Genomic DNA, 22171 nt, shown 5'->3' on the forward strand with positions numbered 1-22171 from the left:
CAATTCAGTATATCGAATTCCACACTCTCGTGTGTGGAATGAAGAAGTAACAACTTTGTTGTGGTGCATGACAATGCCTGATCTTTAATATTAACCACAATAAATACAGACAAAGAATGAATACTGAAAGACTGTTGAATTATAAAGCTACACTCTAGCTGCTCTGATTCTGCAAAAAGTTTCAAACACAAAAAGAAGAAAAAGGAGTTGTCATTTCTGGCACTCACATCACATATTTGCCATCCTTGAGCAGGATAAAACCGAAGTATTTGCAGAAACCTAAAATAAAAGTGACAGGACACATAGAGATCAAGTGTATTGGATTCAAAACTAGGCTGTTTTTTCTTTTAAACCAGAAATAGGAGTTGTTGCCTTTTGAATTGGCAACATCAAAAGAACTTTTTTCTGAAAGGCAGAAAACAGTCTACTGCTGCTGGAGCCCAGCACTCCTCACCCATCGCTCACCAAAGGGAATTGACAGCGGCAGATGCTAAAAGCAGTTCCATTTCATCCACAATGGCACTTGCTCTGTGGATGTGAGCTACATCCGATATAAGTTGTATTGCAATGTATTCATCCTAAAGAGTTTCAGTTCCTATTAAGGAGGTTCTGATGACACCCAATATGTTGATGTGCTTATTTCTTGCACGTCTGATCCAGCAACAGTCCAGCCCTGCTCCTACTTTAGTTCTGAAGAGCACACAAAATTCCTTAATGTGTAGAGATCTAGGCTTATCAGACCGAAAACTGAGTAGTTCAGGGAACAGTGTAAAGAGGGGATACTCATTAAACATCCACCACAACGACCTATAGTATATAAAACAACCCCACCAACAAACCAACAAGCATGGGCTAATCCAGTGATCTAAAGATAATCCGCAGCTAACAACATAAGAAATTCAAATATGATGAACAGATGATAACTGACATCAGTCCTTTGAAGTCTCATTCCTTTTAAAGGATCTTCCAAATATTCCCCAAGCCTTCATTTTGTAGGACATCCTTATACTCTGCACCAGAAGAAGCCTAAATATTTGCACAACAAGATGACTATTAGTACAGGCTGTGGGCACTAAAACACAGCCCCCCTCCCTGGAATGCAGTATCTCTGTGCACAGGCTCTCACCAGCCTGCAAACGTTACAAGCAACACGACTGTCTCTACTTTGTGTTCAAGTCCCTTCAATACTGAGATTTTCCAGAGAGAACAATTAGGACAGCAATGACCAACACTGCATAGGAAGCCTATTCAAGCTGCCAGTCTCCATCATTTACAACACAGGCCCAAAGGGCTGAGTCACAAATGGAACCAAACCCAAGTATGACCTAGGAATCAGCTGGTGAACTTCCTGAAAACAAAATAAGAGACACCAAACAACCCTTCCCTCCATGTACCAAGACAGGCATATCATGCAATTCTTGCAAAACTCTCTGGAAGATTTACTTCAATACATAAAGGGTTTATGTGGAAAAAAAAATCCCTCACCAAAAAAGCTGTAGTTTCCTGGCCGTTAAGGAAAGTAGTTTTGTTTGTTTGATCCAGGACAACCCACATTTTCAAAATTCCAGTTTGTACATCACCAGTATCATTTTTCACTGCTTGGAAACCCTGTTGACAGTTAACAGGTATCTCAGTACAGTAAAACACAATGAGTATTTCCCCTTCCCCCTCAATATCCAACAAAAATCCATTAATACTTAATGGATTTGGCATGTAGGAGCTACCAGAGACCCATCTCCCTTCTGGTAATGATGACTGGAAGCCTTTCAAGGAGATCACCCAACTCATACTGTAATCTAGTGTAATTTTTAAGCAACATGTCAATGGAAGGGGTAGCTGCCTTAGAACCTGATATATCTTTTCCCTGCATTTTTTTTCTTGTTGCTTATACATAACTACTTGTGAGCCTCTGGGATTACTATCAGACAACTAATCCAATGGAAAGAAAACCCCAAGCAACCCCGTGCACCAGCTCCCTGATCTAGCTCACCATGCAACCAGAAAGGCTTGTGCTAGCCAAGGCAAGGGACTGAACCCCAATTTTGGCAGCAACCTACATTACTTTCAGCTTAGCATGGCCATGAAAATGCTCCCTTCCCTTTAATATCAAGTTTTGCCACCGACAAAATTACCTCATGTGCAGTTAGTCAGAAATCTTCAAAGAACAAAAGGACTGCAGATGTGTATTGCTCCTTTTTACAGAAGTCAATTACTTGTACCCGAGTAGTGCACTGCTTATTACAATTCTGGCTAACATAACTCCATAAACGCAACTAAAATTTTCAAAGAAAAAAAGTATTTAGGAAAAATATCAAATGCTTACAAATAACTGATTTTCTACATGCATTATCACAACATACTTTATTTGCCATCAGCATAACCTAATGTTAGCAGAAATAGCCTAAGCATTTTCTCTGCTTGGCAAATTCCTTCAGAATTCCTAACTTTGGACGTGGGATCACCAGAAAAGTTGTATTTCCAAAGAGTATTTCCACATTCATCAGTAATTCACATAGGAGAAATCAGTCTTTGCAACTAGTCAAAGTGTCCAGATGAAAACTAAAATTATTTTCAGCTGGTCTGAGCTCCTTGTTTGTACTTTGAAGTTCAATATAATCACTTTAAAAGTAAAATAATAGTTTTGATAGTAGATTCTGGCATAGAAACCAAACACACATTTGGGGGGCAAAAAAGGCTATAAATCATCTGTTGTTAAATCTTGAAAAGTTCTGAAAAGACAGGGCAAAAGGAAGGGGCTTTAAGACAAAAACCAAACCCAACAAACCCTATCCACTGTCTGTATAATTATTCAATTAAAATCCATCTATATGGACAAATCTTTCTCTTCACAGGACCTGTCAACTGACCAGGATAAATTACTGCAGCCTAGGCAAAAATTATTTTATTAGACATAGGAATAAAATGATGAACTCTTCAGACATTTCCATTTCTATTTTTCCTGACTCCATAATCAAGAAAACATGATTAGACTTCCACCTTACTGAATCCCAGATTACAAGCAAAGAGCAAAAAATGCAATAACATTTAAAAACCAGTTTTAAGCAATTAAAAAGAAATTATCCAGCCAGACAATAATCTTATGCTAAAACAAGCAATATCAAACTAGAAACATAAGTCTCAAAATCTTATAAGTTTATGAGTGTTTCCATTCCAAGGTAGAAAATTCTAAATCACTGCTTTTGCCTCAAACATAATAATTATGTATTTTTAGTTATGATACAAAAGACAGAAGATACTGGTTTCCAATACTCTATCCAAATTCTAGAACAACTATTATTCTATATTACTTGGCAGACAGTGACAACTCCTATAAGGCAAGGATGAAGATTAAGCCATTGTGGAAACAAAAGTGCTTTTGTTAAAGTCCAAAGGCCAAGAATTTCTGTCCATAAGGCCAAAAGGAGACAAAAAGCAATGTCAGTATTAACAGTCAAGAATATATTCTTTCGAAGTTTTTGGAAATTAACCTGAAGTTTGCATTTCGAGACTACTGTGAATGAGGTTTACAAGAAACAGTTTGCCTTAGGGAAACAACTATTACAACCCTCCTTTAAGTCTTAAAGATCTCAAGAAGTACCTTAGATGTTCCCTTCATAATTTGTTCCTCCACCTGTTATGATTCTGAGAGCCCCAGTACAACCGGATATCACAACCAAACTGATTTAGAGTCAAAGTACCAGACTAGACACTTAACATTTTCCCCCCTGGTTTAAGGTACAAGTTGAGAGCAAGGCACACAGAATTTGTGAAGGTCTTTCTAGAAACATCAGACTTGAAATGTGATTTTCGGCAGCAGGTATATAATATATATAATTCTCTCAAAATTTCTGATTTCCAATTTTCCAGTTTCATGTCAGATTTCCAGAGTCAGACAGATTCACAGTTCCACCACTTCAAATCAAGGCATGGCATAGCTACTTCTACTGAAGCAGACTGGGCATATTACAGGGCATGCTGCTCTAGAGTTCTCAAGCCAAGCAAGTATAAGTCTGCCAAGTCCATTTCAGGAGGTGTGAACCAAATACTTGGGAATCGTGACTAATTAGTGGAAACATATAATAAATTATACTGCAATAACTCTAAATAGCACTAAACAATTGAAGAATGGATAGTTACTTGTAGAGAATATTTTGTACTGGAAACATTTATTCTGAACAGTAAGCAATTGAACTGTAGAAGATACAGAATGCAGATTTATTACTCTGTTGGGTATAAACTCAATTATAATAACAGGTTTTAATTAAAATTATTTTATTTATCAGCTTGATTGCTCATAATTATCCTCAATCAATAAGCAGTTCAATACTTTGGTTATCTTGATAGACTAATTTAGCAACTTCTTCTTAAGACTCAAATAAATCTCTCACTCGTTCTCAAGTGCAATGGGTTGAATTATATCCATTACAAAAGCGTACAGAGGAAACATTATCTGCATATTAAACTGGAAAACTAACTGGACGAAGCTTCACATTGAATACAATTTTAAAAGATAATGGAAGAATTCTTAAATTGAGATTTTTCCAGTTGTAGCAAAGGGCACAATAAATCAGTTTTAAGAAGTTGCAGCTTCTAAATATTTTTTCATAAAAACAAATATAGGAGAAATCAAACTATTCCTAGCAGAGGTGAAACAAAGCAAAGCAGTTAGAATAAAGGAATGTTTCTCATAACTTGATCCATTTATTTAATTCCCTGTTCATGGAGCATTAATTGCCTCCCAAAACAAACACAAGACATTGTAAGAACCTCCACCCTCTAAAATCGGCCAGACAAGTTTTTAAAGAAGGTCCAACGCACACTAATTCTCCAAGATACACTTTAAAAGCACACACAGAAGCGAACAGTGCTACTCAAATCAACTCTTCCTATGATCATACACGCTCCCTTCTAATTTTCAAGTGCTAAAAGCTATATCTCAGAAAGGTTTTTTGTTCCTTGTAAGAGATTTCTAACCAACAAACAATAAGACTCCGCAACATTTCCGATTATTTCAGTTCTGTTTTAATGATATGGGGCAATTCTAAGAGCAGACATTGTGCAGCTAGTAACTACAAAATAAAAAGGTCTATTGGCGTGGTCTTGGAATCCCAATTTGAAATGCAAATTTGAGTCAAGGTAATTAACTGAAAAGCCAGAGTATCTGAAAACGCATACTAAGTTTTTACTTCAATTTTGTAATACTTCTTGAGGAACTTGGAAAAAGTGAAGTTGGTAGAACATCCTATATCACCAAGATTACAAAAACTGGAGGGAAATAATACATTGCAACAGTGATCCTCATTAAGTAAGTTATTTCATCACAGTAAATGTTTAAAAAAGCGTCAATGTTTTTTAAAAAGTGTTGAATCCTCCCCTCAAGTATTTGAAGAGAGATAAACCTTTTTCCTTAGTCAAAATGGCTTTTTAAAAAAAGTTTCTCAAAACAACATCAATAATCAAAAAACATGAATTGTATTTTCCTTAATCCATAATATCTCTAGTGCTGAAGAGCCATCCATGTAAAAAGCAGATTCTTTGGGGACATTAGTCAATTAACTTAATAAACCCCAGTTTTACGAGGATTTATCCTTCCTGCTGCGAGGTGAGTCCGCTCCATTTGAGGTCACTGTTCCATTTATTCCGTTTTCTACAAAACAAGAAAACATTTTTCAAATACAATGAGATGTTTTATATTTTTTTACATTTTTCTAGGTCCTATACAAACAGTCTTTTAAATTATTTTCTGACTTATCTTCTTCATTAAACCTCATAATTATCATCAGGAATTCAACAGTATAATACAGTTTTTAAAAAGTGCAAAATTTAAAGTTTAGTACAATAAATTCCAGTTTGCTGATGTGGCCAGACACTGAAATATGTGCATTATATACACCAAGACTGAAAAATCAAGACTAGTTACAATATTTGTGAAAAAGTAAAACACAACCTGTAGATGACGTTCTGTGAAATTTTGGAGACACAGTATATACACAATTCCCTTGTATAGGTCTTAATTATTTGTTCCACCTATTTCATATTAGAAATTCTTGCTAAAATTACACTCCTTCATTTACAAGTATTTCATATATACAGGAAAGCCTTTATCTACAGATGCACATACAATTTTTAAAGCATACACTTTAAAAGATGGACAGAAGGAAAACACTAGTTCAGGTTTGCAATGAGTATGCGTACATGGAAAGAGTACTTCAAATAGGTGGAACACAAAAAAGTGTTTTAAACAGTTCAATTACATATATTACTCTTTCAAAACCACAGTTTTGCTGCATCTTGTGCAAGTGTTCTGAACAGACAACATTACGGGAACACTCAAAACAGAAGAATAAGAAAGAACAGAGTTCTTTTCTTTCTATTTAAAATAAACAAAAAATTCTTCAGTCTCAAGACAGGTATAGCTCAATTATTTTGTGAATTAAACCACAACTCCAATTAACTGACTTTTTCACTGTTTGCTTACCGCTTGCAAGTGTCCACTGAAGTTGGATGAAAACCAACAAATTCATCAAATTATATGAATGAAATAATTAGGAGATTTTGACTCACTGATTAAAACACCATTAAAGTTTATATTTTAAAATTATTTGACATAAAAGACTTCAATTAAGTTAAAGAAACACCATAGTGAGTATGCAATGATCACAGAGCTCTGGTTAAATAGGACACTTCTGATTAAATAGGACACTTTCACATAGGAAACTACCTTCACTCAATTATAAAAAAAATTCCCTTGTATTTTCTGATGAAAACAAAAAACCCCAACACCACACAAAAGCCAAGTTGTGATAATTACAAATAATCTAAAGGGAGTGCAGCAAAAATCTAAAGTACATCATTTTAATAAAAAAGAAACTAGGGGGAAATAAAAAAAAATGGATCACCCACCACAAATCTCAGTTCTTGATGCAAATGGTCTTCACACACACTATGTTCAATATATCAAAAGGTGGAACAAGTTGGTAATACATGATTGGGAGAAAGGATCATGCTGAAAAAAGCTTTTGAAACAACTTCAGCAGTTTCAAAAAAGTCCAGAAGTTATTCAAGCTAGCAATTAAGTACACAGAAGCTTAACTGATGGTACAACAGAAATACTGAAGTATGGGGAAACTTTATTTTTAAAAGAGGACATAATTTTTCTTGGAGGAAAGAGCATTCAGTTCATCTTTCATGCCCTTTCTATAAAAAGAGTGTGACATAATCAAAAAGTAAAACCTGGAGTCATCAGTACATTTCCAAATCCTTCAACACAGGTTTAGACTAGTAAGTAGTTATTACCTTCCTTTAGACAACTAGCAAATTCTGTTTTTTGTAAAAACAGTCCAACACAAGACTATTTACTGAGTGGATCATCAAACCATCTCTTTGCCCTAAAACCTCAGAATTTTCTGAAAATAAACAACAAGCCTGAAATTAATTGCAAGAAAATTTTACAAATAATTGTTTATGAGAACAGATCTGAAATTGTGTCTGTTCCCTTTTTATAAGTGAAAAAAACATAAGCATGACATATATTTTGTTCAAAAACTGAAATGAAAGATAATAAAAATATCATGTTACAAACAGTAATTCCTTCATTTGGGCAATTAGAAAATCCAAACAATATACAGTGTGTATTTTTTAAATCATTTTTCCCCACAGTAATATTCACCAATACTGTTTCTGTAACGGAGTCCTCTCACTTGCAAGTTAAATATAAAATGCTTCTTTAGCAACTCTATTAAAAAAGGCTCTGCACATCCTAAGGTTGTTTTTGAGAAGTCAAGGCAACAGAAAAACTGCAACTACAAACCTCTTTCTTTTCTGGAGGTCTTTCCTTTAGCTGATACAAACTTCTTTTTCACTGACTGAGGCTGGGAAGAAGAATGCTCTCTCCACCTCCGAAGCTGGAAATTAATGAACTTCCACATCATAAATGCTTGAGTCATGCAGATAGAGGCCAGCACGCTGATTCTAGAAACAAAGCACAAGTGAAGTTTTATCAGTAACTTTGTCACGCATTAGAGTGATCCTTTCTAGATAACACGAATTTTTACAAGTTCAGTTTTGTTCAGGTTATTTTTTATTTTCTTTGGCAACTTCCACCCCTTCCTCCCAGTAACATCCATTTGCTAAGCCATGCAAGTGTTTGCTCCCACAGCGCGACTGGGCTTAAGCACAGATGATCAAAACTGGATATACAGCGAAGTCTTTGCCCATCAAAACTGGGAAGCACTAGGTTTATTTCCTGCTCTCTTTTTCAGAATTACTCTCAAGGTACCAGGCAGCAACAGCTGAAAATGGTTTAAGAGTGTCTTGCCATTCTGAGTATCAGTTCTACAGGGTAATGCTTACATTGCCAATGCTTCAATAACTTCCTTTTCTAGATTTAATTCATAAGAAGGCCAGGTGGTTGGCAGAACATTCTGCATCATGTTGCAATAACAGGAGCCATAACAACGACAGAGAGAGAGGCACAAATTTTCAACCAGGACCAAAGATGCTCTGGACATACCACCTTGACCTCTATAGATAAACTCACTGCAATTATATCCAGAATTCAATTTACTAAATCTGAAACATTTAAAATTAGTGTTTATAATTGAATATTCCTCTTAATTCTGGGTGTCTTTTGACAAAGAAGAGCAACCAGTTACAGATTTCTCAGCTGTAGACTGTAAATAATTCAATTCATTTCACTGTGGTTTAAAAGTTTCTTACATAAGCTATTCCCATTGATCCCATCGGTTGCATGAAAATACTCAATCATTCAGAATTACTGGCATTAATACCATACCATACCATTTATATTGTGTATCTAACACAGGTTTACAGTACATGCTTAAGAACTGTTTCAGGTTTACTATACCTAACAGCCAGGATATTAAAGTTTCCAGTACTGAAATTCAGCTGCTGATCTTCTGCTCTTGCTAGTCCAAAGCCAAAAGTGAGGACTGAGAGAATCAAGGTGAGAAGCCTTCCCAAAACAAAAAGAACTGCCCATAGTGAAAATCTAGAAATAAAAACACCACAAACACTAAATGAATTTTCCATTCAAAACACATGCACTAACAAGACAAATGCTTACCCTTCACCATGCAAATTTGTTTGGAATATAAGAACTCACCTAAATTCATTGCACCTATTCCACATGAGTCTTGCATTATGTTCTGAAAACTAATTTCAACTCAATGGAAAGTGCTTTCCAGTACTATTAGAACATAAGCATGTTATTAATTCCTACAGCACTGGCTGTAGGACACTGAACCTATCCTGTTCCTTTCTCTACAAAACTTTAAAAAAAAATATTAGTACACATTGTGAGATTTTATTTCATTTTTATACTGCTACTAACATTTACTTTAACAGGCTAAAACAAGGTTAAAAAAACAGTTGTTTAAGAGATATAAGTACTAACACTATTCTGGAGAACTGTGGTCTCTAAGAAAAACTGTTTGAACTTCCTTGTAATTTTGGTTTCCAGCTAGTCAAATGCAAAAGGCTTTAAGACAGAAATTATATGAATTTAAAATATAAAGACTACTTACCCTTTCTGGTATTTTTCATCACTGAAGTAGAAAAGACGGGATATGTGGAAAAGAAATTCAACGAAGTAATGCAATACCAGAAGAACAAGTCCAAGATGGGTCAGACTATCAAAACAAATAAAACAAACATTCAGACATTTTGTTACATGTTTAAGAAAGGGAATGAAGCCAGAAAAAGTTTACAATTGACTTACTTCAGGAGATAGGCTCCAGCAATATGAAAGAGGTAAAGTCCAATGTAGACAATCTGGCGAAAGATATCTTCCTATTAGGAAGAAAAAAACAACCATGACTTATACATAATGTTATACAGTATGGTACAATGTTATCTATTATTACTATTCCCTAGTCTTGGAAATTCTTCTTTGTTTATCAATTACCTTAACATGGCCTGGTCTGGCCTGGCACTGAATTACTCAGCCTGGGTCATCTAATTCCACACATAACTTATTGCTTACTTAGCAATAATATTCAGAATCTTGCACATATGCTACTGTGAGAAAATGCATCAAACACAAAAAAGATGCTTTTTAAAAGGGCCCAGTTTTATTTGTTAGGACTCCCGTGAATTTGTACAAGCTATTACAATACTTATTTTGTATACGTATAACTGTATCATCAGCTCCTACAGTTCCACATGTTTGCTGCTAATCAGATTGTCAAACTGCTACAGAAATAAAAAAAAACCAGTCTACAAATCAAAATGAAAACTTTTCCTAGTGTTGGCATTGATTTTAAAAATTCAAGAACATTCAAAATTCTGGCACACTGTTGCTGGCAAATACAGAGAATATAGTTATTAACTAGTCATGCTAAACCTCATAGTCACACTTCAATTCAGGGTTTAACCAGCTCCATTAAATTGAACACTTCATGGAGACAAAATAATAAAGAGGGAGACACACAGCACATGGAAAGCACATTGTGCCATCTGTGAACAGAAGAATCACTAAAGTATGCCAGATCACAATAAAAATCTGTTTTGAAGCAGTATGCAGAGTACATTCAAGCTGTGCTTAAGAAACTCCTATTTTTTTGAAAAATCCCCTAAAGTTCAAGGATCTTCAGCCTTATCTGGTATACATGCAAATAAAAAAGGCCTAACATTTTAATCTTGTAACATCTATAGTATGTTATTCAATACTCAATCTCAAATCCAACAAACATATAGAATCAAACACTTCTGACAACAGCAAACACCACACACAAAGCACCATACACAAAGGGTAAGAAAAGAGATGAACAAAGACCTACTCTAAATTATCTGAAAGAAAACAAACAAAAAAAATACTTCTTTGAGATAAATTAGAGAATAGACAGTACAAATAGTTAGTTTCTCCAACTACTAACAGGAGAAGCCTTTTACGCTAACTTCAGAACTGAGGTAACATTTCAACAGCCTATGCTGCCCGCTTAGACAAACTGGCGGAGACTGAAGGCCTACTGGAATAACGCAACCGGAGACAGACATGCCTATACGGAGTACCGGAGTTAAGAAGTTCCTCCCTTGTCTGTGTCAGCAGTAAAGACAACTAGACCTGAGTAAATGCAGCCAGTTCCTTCAAGAGATGGAATAAAGCAAGGAAGCCAAGATGGCAGAGGTTAAGCCATGGTGAAAGAAATATCAACTATGAACTTGCTAAAACAAATGAACTATTCTTTAAACTTAATGCAAAAGTCAGAGGCCAAAATTTCAAGTACTGACCCAATAAAATACTATTATTCAACATAGAGCACTTAGGCCACTTGTGACAGCTTTCTTGAACTTATGTTAAAAAAAAATCTCCAGACTTGGCCATGAAGTTACATTTGAGAGGTACCATTAGCACAATATGGGAACATGAGCTGCAGTGCATCTGCAAAACAGTGTTTATACTGCATCAGACCAGCATAAAAACAATGCATCTCATTACTATTTTACTAAGCCTCTTCTAGGCTCCTAAACAAAGACCTATGCTTACATAACACCTATGTTTCATTTTCTTGAATAAACTCTGGCAGCAGAGATATAGCCTAGTCACACAGCAACAACAGTTACAGAATCGTTTGGGCTTGAAGAGCCGCTTGTACATCATCTAGTCCAACCTTTCTACCACGGGCAGGGACTTCCATCACTAGATCAGGTTGCTCAAAGCCCCATCCGACCTGACCTTGAACACTTCAAATGAAGGGGAACCCACAACTTCTCTAGGCAATCTGTTCCAGTGTCTCACCATCTTCATAGTTAAGAATTTCTTTGTATCTATTCTAAACCCACCCTCTTTCAGATTAAAATCATTGCCCCTTTTCTTCTCACTATAGGCCCTGATAAAACGTCTCTTTCCATATTTCTTGTAAGGCCAGTTCAAACAGTGTGAGGCCACAAAAAGTTCTCCCTGGAGCCTTCTCTTCTCCAGGCTGAACAACCCCAACACTTTCACCCTATCTTCACAGGGGGGCTGCTCCAGTCCTCTGTTCATCTTTGTGGCTCTTCTCTGGACCTGCTCAAACAGATTCATACCTTTCCTGTGCTGGGGACCCCAGAGCAGGACACAGTACTCCAAGTGGGGTTTCACCAGAGTGGAGTAGAAGGGCAGATCAACCAGCTGGTCACTGCTTTTTATGCGGCCCAGGTTACAACTGGCTTTCTGGGATGCAAGAGGACATCGCTAGCTCATGTCCAACTTTTCATCCCCAGTACCCCAAGTGTTCTGCAGGGCTGTTCTCAATCCATTCATCCCCAGGCTTTATTGATGTTGGGGATTCCATTAATCCACGTGCAGGACCTTGCACTTGGCCTTGTTCACATGGACCCAGTCCAAGCCTGTCAGGATACTCTAGATGGCACCCCTTTCCTCAAGCAAATCAACTGCAACACTCAGCCTGGTGGCTCTGCAAACTTGCTGAGGGTGCACTCGATCCCTTTGTCCCTTTGTCTGATGAAATGTCAAACAGCACTGGTTCCAGTACAGATCCCTGAAGAAAATTGCTTGTTACTAGTTTCCACTTGGACATTGACTCACTGACTGTAACTCTCTGGAAGCAGCCATCCAGCCAGCTCCTCATCCATCTAACACTCCATCCATCAAATCCATCTCTTTCCAATTTAGAAATAAGAATGCTGTGGGGGACCCCATGAAAAGCCTTAACAGAAGTTCAGGTGGATAACATCAGCAGCTCTTCCCTCATCCGCTGATGCAGTCACTCCACCATAGAAAGCCACTAAGTTAGTCAAGTACGATTTGCCTTTGGTGAAGCCATGTTGAAGAGTTTAAAACAGGAAAGTTTAAGCAGGAAAATGTATATGCAAAATGATCTTGAGCAACAACATGAGAAGAGCCTACTTAAATTGGTCAGGAAGGCAAGAAGTGTGCTACAAAAAATCTGAAGTGAACTCAGTGTTATGAGAATCCAAACACAGAAAACCCTCAGGGAAAAAATGCTGCTGTTAAAAATTGAGAACTGAAAAAAATATCAATACATAACTAACCAGAACTTCTGCAGAGGACAGTGGTACTTAAATCAAATCCCAGACTTTAATACCACTTTGATTTATAAAATCATTCACAGCTTATATTCTACACCTACATCATGATTCATTAACTAGCTGTGATTTCAATGAGACTATTCAGACTACCAATTATGAGAAACAAAAAAAAAGTTTGAAAAGAAAATCTCACATTCATTTCCTCAAGGGAAAATTCTTTCAGTAGATGAGAAACGCTAGTAATTTTTATTTACACAACAGATATACAACAATTTTAATGCAATTAGAAATACTGAAATAACTAAAATGAAAAAAGACCCCTTTCTCACATGGACATTTGAGCACCCCAAATTCCATCAAGAAAAGTGAGTAACACAAATCAGAATAGGGTAGGAAATCTAGGGTAACACATTACTCTCCAAGTTCAAAAGAAATTAACTACTCCACTGTTTGAGCTGCTTGCTCTGCAGTTCCTTCCATTTACATTTTGAACTTACTTTTTTAGTTTTCTGGAAGTACAATTCTGGAAAAGCATGAAACCAATATGCCAACTGTAAGATGTAGAAAAACTTCATTTGAAACCTGTGCAATACAGTAAGAATTGAACCACATTACTTATTATGAATAAAATTAAAACATTTCAGAAGCCCTCTAGTGAACACATTTTATCACTGTCTCTTAAAGAAAGAAAACATACAGATCCTTCCTGCCAGCCAACTTTAAACTAAGATTTTAAAAATCAAAATCATTGAGATAAAGCTTGCAAAAACTTAATTCTCTAAGTAACAGCCTACAGAAAGAGAACTTTGTATGCTACAATTGTCAAAGAATCAAGAGGCCACATAAATACAACCAAAAATGCATTAGTGACTAATACAGTTTTACAAACTACTTATTAAATTGTACATGACACAAGCTAAGTTTAAAACACCCCCTCCTCTCGCCCAGCAATCCTCTAAGGAAGAGGCCTTACGGAATCAGTGTGTGAGGATAGTCCCTCCACAGAGAGGTTGGATCTGATATATAGTTCTCCTAAAAGAAGAAAAAAACCAAACAAAACCTCTCAATAAACTCTCAGAGATGTTACTTTCTAGTCAGAAATAATGACTGGAAATACATGTATGCATTTATGTATATGCACGTGTGTACATACAAACACATGTGTACACATCTACACGCACAAGTAAAAGCTGCAGATCTAATTTTTTTTTTAAACCCAAGAAATCACAAATAAGCAGAACAAAACCCACCCAAAAAACAACTCCCCAAAACAAAAGACAGTAGTACTGGCTTAGGAAAATAAAAAACAACCAATCGAATCATGTGTTTGTTCCATATAGAATGAGATGGAAGTTATTTCAGCATCTCTACAGCCATAAGTCTTCTAATGTAAACTGCTGACAGGCTTTGAGTTTAACTAATAAAAGGAAAGTTTTTCCAGGAGTTACTATATTAAAGGAAAAGAAAAAAAATACTCTTTCCCTTCACATTCAGCCACTAGCTTTAACCTGAAAGGACACATTGACTTCAGACTACAGCAGTTGGCCCATATACCCATTTCCTAGGCTCCAAAATGCTATATATAGTGCTTTTTAAACATTTATTTTATGTTAATAAGCCAACACAAAAAAACTACAGAGAATTAAGTACCATAATAGTTAAATGGTTTTACCTTACTCTGTTCACAGTAAATACACTCAAGACTCAGCAACAGCAACACTACTGGACTTTACACTCAGTTATGACTACAACCTACACAGAATTCTTAAACTTGTCCCCACTTTAAAATTAAAACCAGCTAAACCCAGAAAAATAAGCGAAAACCATATTTATCAGCAGTTTAAGTGAAGCTTTTGAAATCACATAATACAAACAGAAGAGGAGGTATACTTACAGAGACAAGAATACTTGTTCCCCAAACACAGGAGAAAAGGTAGAATGCACTAAGTTGCCCAGACTCATTGAACTTGCTATGCTTTGTTTTTGAAAAGTGCATTTTCCTGTTAATTTTCTGAAATGGAAATCCATTGTTATTTATATGCTGCAGTACTTAACATTTACCTGGTAACTGCATTAGAACATCTAAAAGTTTTAATGCATGTTTTTACAGTTAAAAGCTTTAATGCAGAAGTTTACTTTTAAGTTAATAGTCTTAAGGTCTAATTAAAACCTGACTATTTTCTTGATGAAAGGAATTAATATTTTGTACTTACATCCAGTACATACTCCTGAATTATAGCGTGTATGATTATTGCTACAAGCATGTAAAAGAAAATCGTAGCCAAGTCTTTGATGCCATAGTGATAGAGAGAGATTGTTTCTGCAGATTGTTCTTCTAAAAGGCAAACAGAATGAACTGTTAGGCATCAATACAGTTTAATGGCTAATAAGTTTGTTTCTCAGAGTGAAACTTTTCACAGAAGTTACCTTGTAGTCAGTTGAACAAATAAAAGTCAAATTAAACTGCCATCATAAACTAGGTCACTAGATTGTTTATAGTTTTCTCCATCACATCACAAACTCATTTTGACTCTGGAAAGAAGTACTATAAAACAAAAAACTTAAGTGCACTTAGGAAGCTTACCCAAACGCATTGAAAGCAGACAATAAAAATATGTTAAGCTATCACCCCACTTTGACTATTAAAGACTGTCACTTGCAAAGCCAAAGTAAGAATCTGTGTGAACTTATCTACCAGTCAGATGGTGTTTTAGCACTAATGATGAATATATCAGAACAGAAACATTGTCTCTAACCTAATTAATTAAAATGGAGTTTTAATAGAGTGAAATCCTTGAAAGCTGCTTATTATCTATTCAAATTGACAAATTCACCTACTGTCAGTCTAGAAAGCATGGCATACTAATAATGTCTGAATACACAGTCTCATAACTAATCTCCTGCAAGATACATACCTGTGGCAGGAATGGTAACATTATACTGAAGTGTAACAAAAATGACAGCTGCTTTTGCTGTAATCTGAAAGAGGAAAAAAACAAATTCTCATGGAAGTAAGCTACATTAAACTGAAGACATATGCAAATACATTTAGCACCCTTGCCCAGCACATTTGTCCCCTCCCAAAAAAGTGATCATGTTATCACACTGCTTCACCTTACTTTTCAAAGGCAGCACACATTGCCTGGTCCATATAGATTTGTTTACAGAACACCAAACCTCCTGAATGAAATATCCTTGAAAATGCCACTTAAAAATAGTCTTTCCTACAACATTAAAATGAAAACATGCTACAATGCTTTCCTCAGTCCATACTGTATTATTACATTAACAGAATGTACAATATCATGGAACCTCTAGACCATGATGCATTCAGCAATGACCGAGAATAAACTTTATTTAAAAGTACTTTTTTTTATTTGACAAAATGTGAAAGTCAATTATCATATTCATAAAACCGTGAGTGATCTGAAAAATGTGGACGGGGAAGGAAAAAAAGCATAAAGAACAGAAAACCATTTCAGGCCAGTGGCATACCAACTCAATACAATTAGCATTCTTTTGACCTTGGGGATCCTTTGGCAAGATGCGTAAAACAAACGTGATTAAATTTAGCAGTAGCGGTACTACTCCTTTATGACTGGTTGTAAGAAAAAGCAGAATGAATAAAAGCAATCTGGAGGGAGGATGTTTGTCCTAATGGCTTTTTTCTGAGGGTGGAGATATTCTAAAAACCCTAGTAAATAAGAAGGAGTACAAGTTCTTATTTGTCAAAAAGCATAAACTTATTTTTAGCTCTAATGCATCTTAGTTGAATTCCAACACGAAACAACATGTCTTAACAGAAGGAAAAATAACTGTGCTTTACAACAGCATTTGTGATCTGATAGTTTTTCACTGCTGTAAAAACCTAGCATCTTTGTGGCATCCATAGGGCTGATGAAAAAAACAAGCTCTTTTACGAATCCTGGAAGGATACGTTGAGTATCTGAAAATAATTATTAGGTTACTACCAGCATTAATTACCATTCATGGGAAATGAGATTAAGTTCTAAAAGCAGCTCTTTGTCAACAAGCCCTAAATTTTCTACGAAACCCTGAATACATGGCAGACTGTTCAGTCCATGTAACTTCAGGGTATCCAACTAGTTTGCCTAAATTAGCGAGATCACCTCGGGCTCCCTATCCATCAAGGGAGTCTTCAGAGGACAATTCAAAACACTAGTCAATTCTCAACTGCCCTTCGAAGCTCTGTCAGCTACTCTCAGTACTATTTCAATTGCACAAGTCAGGCAGTATAAACACCTTACCATACCAACATCAAGCAGAGCAGGTGATTTCCAAGACCTATATCAAAGCATTAAAAAAATTGCTACAATCTTCTCAGCCACATCACATCTGTACCAACAAAGATATATGGCCTCTCTACACCAGGGTAGAAAAAACGGGTTAAAAAAACTGGAAACAAAAGAATTCAGAACACATCCAATCCCCCCCCAAACTTCCAACCCTATCAATAATACTGTTAATACAGTAACTCTAAAGTAGGCACATAAATGTTTAGGTCCACCTCTTTAATGTCATTCCCCAGAAAACCACCATATTGGTGGTGTCTTGGTGATTTCTAATAGCAAACTCAAATGTAACACCTTTGTTGGTCTGCCCTGTTTTTACTTTTTGGGTATATATATATATACATACATATATATGTATCTGGTTTTCCTAACTCCACTGGGCTTTAGTGCTGAGCAGTACCAATGGCTGCATAAAACTATTCTGAAAACCACCCATATAACAAAAAGGTCCACAGTCCTAAACAAATATCTAAAATAAAGCCCAAATACGTGTCTAAACAAACGTCTAAAATACCAAAAACCCAGAAACACTTAGCCAATGAACTGTCTTACTCTGATGATCTTAGTTTCAGTGATCTCAATGACCTCAGATCATTGACAACATTTTGGCAGTCACACAGGTAAGTCACCTTTTCAGTTCTCTCAGAAGGTAATCGAGAAGAGCCAAAAAGGCACGTTTTAAAACATCTGCATTCAACATGGGTTCCCAGAGAGCGCCTGGCCCGCAGCAGGGCCGGCCCTCAGGCCGAGCTCCCCTCTGCCGCTGCCAAACCTCGGCCCACCTCCGAGGCGGGAGGTGGCAGCGAGGGGTGACCAGCGCCATCCGAGCGGCGCCTCGAACCGCCTGGAGTGCTGGGATGCTCCGCGGGCAGCGCGGGGGCGCGGGCAGGGGGACCCGAGGGCGGCTGTAAGGACACGTCACCGCTGCCTTCCCTTCCCGCCGCGCCGCCCGACGGGAGCCGTAGTGCCGGCGGGGCCGCCACACAAAGAGCGGGGGATCGGCTGTGGCGCCCGGGCCTCGCCCCCCGCCCCCTCCTCGCCGTGCCGCGCACTCCTCCTCCCTCTCCCGTCTGCCACGTAGCCCCGCCGACCGCAGGAACTCCCCGCCGCCGCCAAGGGACGCAGCGCGCCCACCCCCTGCCCGGCCCCGCACGGCCTCCCTCCCTCCCTCCCAGGGCGGCGGGGGGAAGCGGGACTCGGGTCCTGGCGGCAGCCGCAGGCTGCGCCTCTCCGAGCCGAGGAAGAGGGCGTTCCCCCGGCGGAGCGAGGATGCACCGCAGGGAGGACGCCCGCTCTGGCGGTCGGGCCGTGCGGCGGGGCGGGAGTCGGCTCCTTTCCCGCGTACATCGTGGGGCGGCGGGCAGGTGCGCCGGGAGGCTGTGGCGCTGGCCCTCGCTGCATCGGGACTCCTGCGCCCTCCCGCTCCCTCCCTCCCCTCCAGCACCGAGAGCCCCCGGCGGAGCAGGGGGAAGAGGGACGAGGACCCCGGGCGGGGGCGTTGGCGCCGCCTCACCTCGAACATGAGCCCCAGCAGGAAGATCATGGCCATGCAGGACACGATGTCCGCATGGTTCTGCACGATGAACTCGTGGCTCAGCACTGGCGGGTTCTTGTTGCTCTTCTTGCGGATCGCCATGGCGGGCCGGGAGCTGGGCGCCGGCGCCGCCGCCTCCCCGCTGCCAGCACAGCTCCGCTCGCCGCGGCCAGGAAGAGGCGGAGGGGGAGGAGGCGACCGCGCAGCCGGGGAATGGCACGGCCGCCGCTCCGCTTCCCCCTTCCGCAGCGCCCCTGCCGGCCGGCGGCGCCTCCGCCCGCGCTCCGCCCGCCCGGGGGCGGCAGTTCGAACCCACCAACCCGGGAGCGGCCCCGGGACGCGGCATGGCCGGGACTCGTCAGCAGAGCCGTGCCATGCCGTGCCGTGCCGTGCTGTGCTGTGCCACCTGGGCAGCGTCCAGGTGCTGCGTCCTTGGCAGCGCGGCCGGGTACTCGCTGGCCGTAGCCCGAAACCCTCGCTGGGCACGGGCCCAGCTTCTCTCCCACCGGGATAGCGGCGACATAAAATGACTGGGGATCCCGCCGGGGTCGCGACCTAAATAGAGCGGGCTGCCCCCGCTTCGGGCTGTGCCACGGAGCCGGGTCGGACTCCACTCCCTCTCGGCACCCCCGCCATCCAGCTTCACTTTTTTTTTTTTCACTCTTTCCTTCTCCGAGGCTAAGCTTGGTGGTCACCAGACCCCCGCAAGCCGTAAGATGGGCTCCTGAAGGGTGCAAGGAGGACGCCTGCCGGGCTCGTTCTAGGTACGGCCGAGGCGCAGCCGCACGGTCCCGATGTCACCAGGCCGGCAGCGGCTCCCGCTGTCCCTCTGCTCACACTGTAGTGTGCAGCCAGAAGTAACATGTAACAATTACAGTAACAAGGAATCCAAGTGCAAGAAAGGAGAGGGGAAGAAAAGCTAACCGAGAAGTACAGGAGGAAGAGACATTAACAGAAGATTAGAAGTAGATTAAAACAAGCCAGTCACAGGAGGCTCTCGCCTGGTTTAAACGGATGAATGAAGAGGTCTGAGAAATAAACGCTGATGTGGAAGACATCCAGGCTGAATTCAGCTGTCCTTCATCCCCTCCAAAATTCATGTTCTGTTTATTTATTAAAGCTTCTGGGTGGCAGATACTCCCCGTGGATATATGAAAAAGAAAGATCAAGAAAATGACTAATTCACAGCTGAAATTTAGTGTTGTCAGAATGGCTATTGCTGCCAGCAGCTAATGAATACAGTGTAAGAAATTAGGGTAAGAAATTAAGGTTGGTATTGCTTCACCCTGCCAGAATTGAGAGCATGCATCAAATATATTGTATGAGCTGTTGGTGATAGGTTCATTTCTTCCTACTGTATGGACCAGACTGATCTCCGGGTTTTTCAACTATAAAACATCTTCATCAGCTGTGTAGATGCTCAGAGGTTTCCTGTGAATTTCATAAATCATCAGACAGATATATTTGGTGTCTAGAGATGATCTTGGATACTTAAAAATACAGAAAAGGCTACAGAAAATTTCTTTGCATGGCTGTATTTTTTTCTTAAGATTAAACAGAAGCAGCATTCATATTTCAGTCCCAAGATGTTTTATACCCTAGAAATCTCTTAATCCCCTGGCTACACCAGTATTTTGTTACTCTAAAGTAAGCAGAACACTATTTCAACAATAACAATGTGAAAGTATATCCCTGACTGCATACAGTGTAGTCATAGATGTAACATACTGCACCTGTGAAGTACATTGGGCTGGGATAAAAATTGGAATCCTTTTTGCAGTATGTTTGCATCAATGTCCCACCTCAGACTTAAAAGAAATTAGGTCATCTCATCTCCACAGAATATAACAAACAGGACTTAACTGGGACAAGACGTGCTTTCCCAAGCTGTAATCAGCAAGTGCCTTGAGCATTTGGCTGGATGTCCTGTCATACAAGCACTGAGACCCTTGGTTTCAGCTCGGTTTTGTGTTTTTCCTGATGATACAGTCTATAAACTGCTATACTGAGGCAACCTGTCACTTCATCTGAAGTTTCCACACCTTCCTTTTATCAGCAGTTCCCTCTTCTGCCACATGAAATTTCATATGGCTGTTGTTACGACCCACCCCAGAAAAAGGGGAGGGGGGTAACCCAGGTTCTTATCAATAATTCCCTTGGGGTGGATTAGAGTGAAACAACACTGAATAATCGGTGTCTGAAAACATATATAGGTAGGGTTTATTTTAACAATCTTGTTTTAACAGGTATATTTGCATTTTGGGTGTTGTCATCTATATTATCTATCATAGGGATAACCCCTGGGGGGGAAAATGCATAAGGGAGAGAAAGGAAAGACAGGATAAGGGTAAGGGAGAGTAAGGGAAAGAAAAGCTGAGAGTGGAAAGATGTCTATAGTCACTGCTCAGGGGGTCCAGCGATGAAACTTGGTAGTTGCAGCTTCCATGTCTGTCAGTTGAAGTGGTGGCCTTGATCTGCTGGGGGTGAAGGAGGGGAGCCCCCACACTCAAAGAAGTTATGAGTTACTATATCCATGGTTAGTGTCACAGGCCATGCCAGGAGCCTCCAACATCTCCTGGGGCTGTGCTGAGTTTTCCTGAGGGGCCTGCCTGGTCAAAAGGGTTTTTCCCACCTTTCAAGATTGGCAGGGGGGCGATGGGCTTTGATGAGCCATCAGAGGTATAATGCAAAAGTCCTGCAGAAGCCTGCAAAAGGCCCTTGGCAATCCTAGAATGCATAAACCATTAACTGTTTCAGTTTCTGACAGCTGTCTAGGCAAAGTGGGATAATCTGAAACACGAGACAGTCAGCCTTCACTCTGCTTCTTGCCAGTAGGTGGCTGGTCTATGTTTGCTACATATCCATGTTTTGCAACACTAGGCTTCAAAATAGTCACATGATTTAGGAAAGAAGTTCCCTATCACCTGAATCAGGGGAAGCCACTAGCACCTGTGCATGTGTGTGCCCAAAACCTCACCAAGAAAACCAAATAAAGCGTATCAGGTGGCAAGACTGTGGAGACTTTGGGAGGAAGAGTATTATGGCACCTTCAGCTGTAAGACACAAACACAACACTCCTCCTATTTGGGAACCTTTCCTGAATTCACTTGTCATCAAACATGCTTAAAGACAGAACCAAGAACAATTTTAAAAGAAGTCTAAATAAGCAAGTTAGCAAGAAACAGAATAGAAAACCTCAAAAAGGTTATAACTACCATCAAACTTCTTTCCTAAGTCTTAAACCTAATAAATGATGCAGTCCCTCAGAACAGAATCTTCACATGAGCTGGCAGGAAGGCTGGAAACACAACCT

At 39.5% G+C, this 22171-nt stretch overlaps 1 protein-coding gene across 1 annotated transcript; it reads right to left on the reverse strand.

The window, feature by feature from the left end:
• Positions 1-345: 345 nt before the first annotated feature.
• TRAM1 (translocation associated membrane protein 1) lies at positions 346-19130 on the reverse strand. The gene is made up of 11 exons (XM_017812508.1): positions 18838-19130; positions 15927-15990; positions 15225-15346; positions 14906-15022; positions 13985-14043; positions 13509-13593; positions 9740-9810; positions 9546-9650; positions 8867-9010; positions 7811-7971; positions 346-5647 (listed from the first exon to the last, which is right to left on the reverse strand). The coding sequence occupies exons 1-11, from the start codon at positions 18958-18960 to the stop codon at positions 5574-5576; spliced, it is 1125 nt and encodes a 374-aa protein (XP_017667997.1). The 5' UTR covers positions 18961-19130; the 3' UTR covers positions 346-5573.
• Between the last annotated feature and the right edge of the window lie 3041 nt (positions 19131-22171).

This window comes from Lepidothrix coronata, unplaced genomic scaffold, assembly GCF_001604755.1.
Source record: "Lepidothrix coronata isolate B3197 unplaced genomic scaffold, Lepidothrix_coronata-1.0 Scaffold36, whole genome shotgun sequence".
Lineage (NCBI taxonomy): Eukaryota > Metazoa > Chordata > Aves > Passeriformes > Pipridae > Lepidothrix > Lepidothrix coronata.

What these genes read in the sequence shown, in the direction of transcription:
- TRAM1 (XM_017812508.1), bottom strand. Translation starts at nt 18,960, where the DNA reads ATGGCGATCCGCAAGAAGAGCAACAAGAACCCGCCAGTGCTGAGCCAC. An exon ending in TATCCTCACACACTGATTCC is followed by an intron (nt 13,594 to 13,984) that starts GTAAGGCCTCTT and finishes TGTATTGCACAG; the next exon opens with GTTTCAAATGAAGTTTTTCT. An exon ending in GACCTCCAGAAAAGAAAGAG is followed by an intron (nt 5,648 to 7,810) that starts GTTTGTAGTTGC and finishes CTTGTTTTGTAG; the next exon opens with AAAACGGAATAAATGGAACA.